General features: G+C 32.1%; 1 protein-coding gene and 1 long non-coding RNA gene across 2 annotated transcripts; one reads left to right on the top strand and one right to left on the bottom strand.

Moving 5' to 3' along the window:
- Positions 1-2,217: 2,217 nt before the first annotated feature.
- On the bottom strand, positions 2,218-4,413 carry LOC132060225 (uncharacterized). Its single transcript, XR_009415903.1, has 3 exons — positions 4,312-4,413; positions 3,857-3,918; positions 2,218-3,342 (listed from the first exon to the last, which is right to left on the bottom strand). It is a non-coding gene; the product is annotated as an uncharacterized LOC132060225 (long non-coding RNA).
- Positions 4,414-4,707: 294 nt separating this feature from the next.
- Positions 4,708-7,595, top strand: LOC132060221 (UDP-glycosyltransferase 86A2-like). Its single transcript, XM_059453147.1, has 2 exons — positions 4,708-5,386; positions 6,551-7,595. Exons 1-2 carry the CDS (start codon positions 4,864-4,866, stop codon positions 7,438-7,440), a joined length of 1,413 nt encoding a protein of 470 aa, XP_059309130.1. The 5' UTR covers positions 4,708-4,863; the 3' UTR covers positions 7,441-7,595.
- The last annotated feature ends 448 nt before the right edge of the window (positions 7,596-8,043 follow it).

Below are 8,043 nucleotides of genomic sequence, written 5' to 3'. Positions count from 1 at the left end.
AAGATACAATTTAATTATAATTTTCGAGGAAACTGCTTTGATGTTGAGAGGTTTTCAACTTTCTCGATGTGATAGGCATATTATTATTGAAACATAATCTGAACAACCACTAAAGATAAACGAACTGAATGTTATCTATTTTGATATGCGATATCCTTCATTTTTTCATATGGTGAAAAAGGCTACAGACGGATTAATTCCCTTTTGAATGGGGATGTTGAATAAATTGGAGAATGTCGTAACATGCAAGAATATTTGCTTATAACATTTAAGAAAGGATGGAGTTTCAATTATTGTATCTTCCAAGACATTATTTCAGTAACTTTTAATTGATCCAATCTAATCTTTGAATTTGAATATATTAGGATTTATTAAAAGTAGTTAAGAGCTGATATCAATAAAGTGTTAGCAGATGTAGTTTTCCGTTAATTTTATTGAATTTTATCTAATACTTTTTTTGGTTATTTTTTGCTAATTTCATTGAATAAAATATACTTATAATTTTTTTATTGAATTTGTTTGTCTTATCCTTACGTTTATTTATATTTGTTTATATATGTAAGTGAAAAATCAAGTTGTTATGGAACCACTAAAACGGAATAATAGAATTAAGAAATCATTTATCACTACTTTATTAAAAACATTTATGCTTTGGCCATGCATTTTTCTTTTCTACGTTAGTGTTTTTTATGTAATTATTTAATGAATATATTTTGATTCAATGTTTTGAATATATGCATGCCCAAGTTTTCTTTACAACTTTTCGGTAACAGGTTAGGGGCGGAGCTACAGCCATGTAAGGGTGTTCACGTGAACATCCTTCGTCGGAAAATTACATGGTGTATATAGGTCAAATTCTACTAAATATGGCTGCATATAGAAAATTGCACATCCTTGATGCAAACACGACCTTTAGTCCAGCGGTGAAGGGTGTGCAGAGATGCTTTGCGTCTCATGTCACAAGATCGAACATGCTACATGAGCATTTTTTATTGGTGTTTTGCTTGTTTAAAATTAATTGACGAGTGAAATAGAAAGGTCCCCTAATTCTCAATGATTATCTATCTCCCTATTCTCTCTTTCATCCTTTTGTATTTTTTCTCTCCTTAGTCAAATTGACTGTCTCTCATTTTCTTATCCACCTTAATTTTACTTTATTTATTCCTTAATCTTACTTTATTTAATTTTTCATTCAACCTTTATCTCTATTTACCCATTTTGTGTGGGTGTGTGTGTGTGTATATATATATAATAGATGTGTGTGTGTATATATATATATATATATATATGTATATATAAAAGTCATTATAGAAGTATTAATCGTTTTGTCTTTGTTTGGAGCTTAATCCTTTTTGGAAGTTTTCAGTAACTTTAAGTCCTCTTCTATATAAATTTGTGTGTAATATATTTGAGTATTTTTTCAAGTTTATGTACCTTTGATTTCTCTTCTCTAAATATATTAAATATTGTGGCCGGCTCAATTAAAAGCTTAAATGGTTAAAACTAACATAGTAGCTTTATTTAATTAAATCTTCAACATCTTCACTATCCTCTTTGATTACTCTTTTGTTAACTTCTATACGTTACTTTGATTTGTACGTATTATTTTTTATGGATTTTGACTAGTCGATTTTCTTTAGTTGACTTTTTATATTAGTTATGATTTATAACCATTACATGTTTTCTTTATGATTTAGTTCAACAATGTATAGTTTTATTTTAAAAAAATTGTGCACCCGTTCACCAGGATTTTTTTTCCTACATGCACGATTTACTTCTTTGAAGTTTGCACGTCCTTGCCGAAAAATCTGGCTCGGCCATTGTAACTGGTAAGTTAGGTGATTAACTTGTGTATATGAGACTTGCCGAAAAATCTGGCTCCGCCACTGTAACAGGTAAGTTAGGTGATTAACTTGTGTATATGAGACTATTGTCATAGGAAATAAAAAAAAGAGAAAAGATGAGAGTTGTCTAACCAATTAGAAATGCCAAAAATAGAATGAAAGAAGAAAGTGAAATGACAAATCAAAAGTCATGGTAAATTATACGACCTTGAATATTGTGGAGGCTTGAAAGAGGGAGGTGATTATAACACAACAAGAAATTTTTTTTACTCACATATGAATATTTGCATTATATTTATGAATGATTGAACGTGTATATATATATATATATATATATATATATATATATATATATATATATATCACAAACTTGACGAGTAAGGACATAAAAACAAATGACAAGTTATTAAAATGTCAGTTACAATAATAAAGAGATCTAATAAATTTCAATAATATATATGTGTGTGTGTGTTGGGCAAAAAGGATATTTAGCCAAGTGGCTTGGTACAAAGTCATAATTGATGAGTTTTTAAAAAAGAAACGTGTGAACTACTAATTGAGTTTTTAAGTTAGTGACGTTCTATAATAAATAAATTAGTAGAATAAAAAAATTGAATTTTATTAATAAGTTTATAAATATATTTTAATGTAGGTAATACAAAAATAATTAATAGAATTAGAGGTACATTTTAAAATAAATTCCTAAAAGATTATTTTTGATATTTTAAATGAATTTTAAATTATAATTTTAAAAATAATTCATTAACGATTATCAAATTTCATTATAGAAAATAGAGAATAAGAGAGAACTAAAACGTCTTTTTAGGTAATGGAGAAGTGAAACTTAAATGTACAATATGAATGATTGAACGTATTTATAAGTGTGTCACAACTACAACTTGACGGGTAAGGACATAAAACCAAATGACAAGTTAATAAAATGCCAGTTGACAAGTATACACGACATGTGCATACATACATATTTAATGAATGTAATGTTAAAATAACAATCATAAGATATAGTGTTTGATTTTTCAACTAATCATAAAAGGATTACTTAATTTATAATGTTAATGAACTTAAATAAGAATCTATAATAAGACATAAAAATATTTAAATTATAGGTATAATTATTGAGTTAAAAAAATAAATATTATATATAATATAAAAAGGTATGACCTAGATGGGGACCAAGAAGCATTAATTTGGACAATAGGAATTGGTGCTGGCTCTTTGTCATTGCTTTGTAAACGAATCTGCCAATTGATCATGAGAAGTGATATGTTGAAGACTGATGACTTGATCAACAACAAGTTCACGAATATAATGACAGTCCACTTCGATGTGCTTTGTATTTTCGTGGTGGACCGGATTTGTTGCTATCTGTATTGCACTAGTATTGTCAGCATGTAACGTAGTGGCGCGATCGACAGGGATATGAAGTTCTGCCAGCAGCCGACGTATCCACACAATTTCAGAGCAAGCAGCTGACATTGATCTATATGTATTGAAAATGTCAAGGTTGTAATAGGCATTGCATAGGATAAATAGGGTGCCCGGGAGGGGGGGAGGGGGCGGGGGGCGATGGAGTGGGTTGAGGGGTGGGGTGTTGATTTTTAAAGTAAAGTTGGCGGATATTAATATAGATTTTCCTTAAAGAAATTAATACGGATTGGAACGGCTAAACAATTGAAAATAATATTTGTGAAAAAAATGATGTAAAGATTAGATTTCAAAGCTTCTTTTTTTTTTTTTCCTAACTTAAAACCCTGTTAAAAATTACTTTAACAATCTTTAATTTACTTTTCACGTATAAAAGGAATATTAGAAATTGACTTATAAAGAGAAAATATATTATTTCAGCATAAATGTCAATTTAAAATTGAAGCGACTAAATTTTATGTGCTATTATAGATAAGATATGATTAGTACAACAATTACTACGACCACGCATCACGCGGGTACTAAAACTAGTGTTAAAAAATAAAGTGTGCCAATTGATAGAAATATACCTAATAGTGCAGATATTTCTTTGATTACACACACTCTTTTTCTTGGCACGCTGTAAGCTAAGCTGTGATAATCGAGGAATGAACACATATGCCAAAAAATAAGACAAAACAGAGAAAACGTTAGAATTTTATTGAGAAATACATGAAATTTCAAATGCGTTAAACGCCAAAAACCAAGAATGAAGAGAACAAACTTAATGAAAAAATAGAATAAGAAAAGAGAGAGATAGGATTGAGGAATCAATGTGTACGGTAACCAGTCTGATGCACGCATATTCATTAACATCGGAAAATATATATAACCTATTAACAAATAACCAAAAACCCGATAAAATTTAACCAAATCAATCAATAGCAGATAAAAGAAACTGAATGTAAATTGATCAAATCCGCAAAAATAAGGTGAGGAAATAAAGCCAAGAAATAATTTAATTACAAAAGAGAAAAGCACTAACAATTTCAAAGGGGCATATCAATCAGCAAACTCACATAGAAAAAGAACTAACCGATGAGCACAGATCCAACTGATGGAGAGTAATCCATAGAATAACACATCACTGAGGAAGTAGGAGAAAGAAAGGGATAGGTGAAGTTAAGAGCCAAAAAAATGAATAACCTAAAGCAGAGATGATAAACATCACAGAAAAGAGATAAGAGAAACAAAGTGGAGGGTTAAGATAAAAGTGAACTCACTATGCACGAAAAATGCCCAGTTAGCCCACACGTAAGCAGCTAAATCAAATCTCAGTTTTTTTCATAGACACATACATATAAGTATTGGCTAAAGTCAAAATTGCTGCAAGACAAAGTTGAAATGATTACTAAAGCACCCATGTCTATCCAGCTCTTTAACCCACGCTTCTATTATGGTAGAAAAATTGAAACTAAGCTACTTTCCCCCCTTATATATATAGTAGTAGCACATTTCCATAAGGCTTCCCACAAAACTTACACTCTCGTAAATAACTCTTCAGCATTTGAAATATGATCCAAACTATATTTTACTAATGGATTCATCAAGCCCAAAGCCTCATGCAATCTTAGTATGTTACCCCCTACAAGGGCACGTAATTCCCATAATCCATCTAGCTATCAAGCTTGCCCGAAAGGGATTTACTATAACTTTCATAAACACTCAATCAATACACGCACAAATCACTCGAAAGAGCAGAGACGGAGAGGAAGACATATTCTCTAGCGTTCGGGGTCAAGACCTAGATATACGTTATATCATCGTCTCGGATGGGCTCCCGGTAAATTTTGATAGGTCATTGAACCATGACCAATTCATGGCTTCTTTGTTACATGTGTTTTCAGCTCATGTTGAAGAAGCTTTAATGAAAATTGTTCAGTCAAAAGTAGATCCTCCAGTGAACTGCTTGATTGCTGATTCCTTTTTTGTGTTTCCTGGAAAATTGGCCAAGAAATATGGACTTCGTTACATAGCTTTTTGGACAGAGACAGCTTTGGTTTTTACCCTTTATTATCATCTTCATCTCTTGAAGTTACATGGCCACTTTGATTCTATTGGTAAGCCTCATTCAGCTCCACATAATATCTCTAACATTTGTGATTTGTCTGATATTTGTTTAATTTCTATTTATCTTTCAATCCATAAAAAGGCTCACCGTTATCTTTCATCTCAAATATGTGCCCCTTCCATTACCGGCTTTTACATTGAAAAAACCGGTCTGATTTTGCCGATATATATGTTCTATATTTGGAGATTTTCAAATGTCCTAGGGTATATTTAATTTGAGTTTTGTTCAATTATTCAGAAGCATTCTTCAAATTTTTTTTTTTTTTTTGAGAGTGTATATATAAACCAATTTGATAGTTTAAGTTAATTTTGGATATTTTGTTTTTATACATGACTCTAACGTGACAAATGTCAGAGTCAAGTTGGACAACTATTAGTGGGTGAGGGCATATTTTGTTGAAAAATTGATGTGATATCTCAAAAAGAAATTCTTATCTAAATTCATTCCCATAATACCATTCAAATGAGTCTTATTATTCAAGTTGACCAGACTCTTAAATCAGCCATTATGTGATTTAATGTGATATAATTCATTGCCAATTATCTTTATTCATATACATTACGTTGAATAGCCTGTAAGGCATTTAATATTTCTTTAAGTACTGGACGTTTCTGTTCCTTTGTGAACGTTGTCCTCCTCATTTGGTTGCATATATAATTTCTTTGGCTTCACTATTGGAGGGGGCAGAAAAGAATAAAACATTCTTCTTCTTCTCATTTTGTCTTGCTGGGTTTTATAATGTTAAAGAAATCTTTGTTAGATTCTCGACACACAGTTTTGTCTAAGAAAACTTTGTTGAATCTTGGGGGACATCCACACCTAAGCGGTGAAATATCATGGGCAGGTGCTTTAATTGATTATCAAAATTTCGCTGTGTGATTGTTTTAATTTTCTGACAATGTTCGTGATCGAGTATTTTCCGTAAGATTTCCAACATATTTGAGACAAAATATAACAATAAAAGCTTTCATGGTCGAAAGGTTAACAGAAGCCAAATGAAAAACAAGTAAACAACGTTAGGGATAAATTTTAAATCTTTTGGTACCTAGTCAATAATGTCATATAAATTGGGATGGATAAATTTATTTAGTTTTGTACTACGCGTCAATTGAACCATTTTCACTGTTATTTCTTTTTTGTTAATTGAGATCAGACATGCGTGAGGACCCAATTGACTACATACCGGGAGTTAAATCCATCAAACCAAAGGACCTGACGTCATATCTCCAAGAAACAGACACAACCTCAGTCTGTCATCGTATTATTTTTAGTGCATTTCAGGATGTTAGAAATGCTGATTTCATCTTATGTAACACTGTCCAAGAGCTCGAACCCGAGACCGTATCAGCTCTACAAATTGAAAAGCCATTTTTTGCAATAGGCCCACTCTTTCCGCCTGAGTTTGCCACGAGTAGTGTGGCCACTAGCATGTGGTCCGAGTCTGAGTGCACCCAGTGGCTCGACATGCAACAACAAGCAAATGTCTTGTATGTGTCATTCGGTAGTTATGCCCATATTACCAAAAATGACCTTTTAGAGATAGCTTACGGGTTGGCATTGAGCAAAGTTAGTTTTGTTTGGGTACTTCGACCTGATATTGTGAGTTCTGATGACCCAAACCCGTTACCAGAAGATTTCAAAGGTGAGATTAGTGGTCGTGGTTTGATTGTACCTTGGTGCTGTCAGAAACAAGTTTTGACTCACTCAGCAATTGGAGGGTTCTTAACTCATTGTGGCTGGAACTCAATTCTGGAAGCAATTTGGTGTGGAGTTCCGTTGCTTTGTTACCCTTTGCTGACAGATCAGTTCACAAATAGAAAGTTAGTCGTCGATGATTGGAAGATTGGACTTAATTTGTGCGATAAAAATCCAGTCTCCAAGTTTGAAATTTCAGAGAAAATCCAACACTTGATGTTTGGAGAAGCAAGTGACGGCTACAGAAATGAAATGCAGAAGGCGAAGGAGACATTGGCGAATGCATCAAGAGGTGAAGGGTCCTCTGACAAAAACTTGGACAGCTTCATAAGTAGTGTATGTAAATAAGAAATTTGAATTTCTAGAATTACAATTACTAGGTGTTTGATTGGTATTATTCGTGCGATATTTAGATACTAATTATGTAATTGTTGGTTTTAATTTTGAGTGGTTCAGATTTTAATTATGTACCTATTGTAGGGAAGACACTACCCTTTCATGAACACGTGTTATTCGTTCTTAAAGAATACATTTAATATTTTGCCTATCGTTAGAAAGACATTATCCTAATGACTTCGGGAACAACTTGCATTCAAACACTAGATGGTTTACGAGGCTCTCTAATTCACATCATGTCACCAAGTATTGCATTTTGTTACATTGTTTATCAATGCAAGAGCTACTTGTCCAGTCTCTATGAGTATTGACCCCTTTGTAGAAATTCTACACTAGAGATCTAGAGTTTTAGGTTCTTCATCATTTCACTCTCTTTTCTTTCTATTATCTCTAAGTTCCTACAAAAAGCAGTCAAGAGATAAATTTTAGAAAATGTGAACGAAGAAGCAGAACAAATGTAATCCCTTTTAGCCTTTGTGAAAATGTGCAAGATAAATTAGTGGGGTTGACGAAAATGAAAGAAAGAGAAAGGTAACAAATATCAAGTCTTTTTCT

The sequence above is a fragment of the Lycium ferocissimum genome, chromosome 1, assembly GCF_029784015.1.
Source record: "Lycium ferocissimum isolate CSIRO_LF1 chromosome 1, AGI_CSIRO_Lferr_CH_V1, whole genome shotgun sequence".
NCBI lineage: Eukaryota > Viridiplantae > Streptophyta > Magnoliopsida > Solanales > Solanaceae > Lycium > Lycium ferocissimum.
Note: the sequence above shows the minus strand (reverse complement) of the source record. Positions and strands in the feature narration are given on the sequence as shown.

Bases quoted from the DNA above. Each gene is read 5' to 3' on its own strand.
- LOC132060221 (XM_059453147.1), top strand. From the start codon at position 4,864: ATGGATTCATCAAGCCCAAAGCCTCATGCAATCTTAGTATGTTACCCC. The intron at 5,387-6,550 runs GTAAGCCTCATT...AATTGAGATCAG, and splicing joins TGGCCACTTTGATTCTATTG to ACATGCGTGAGGACCCAATT.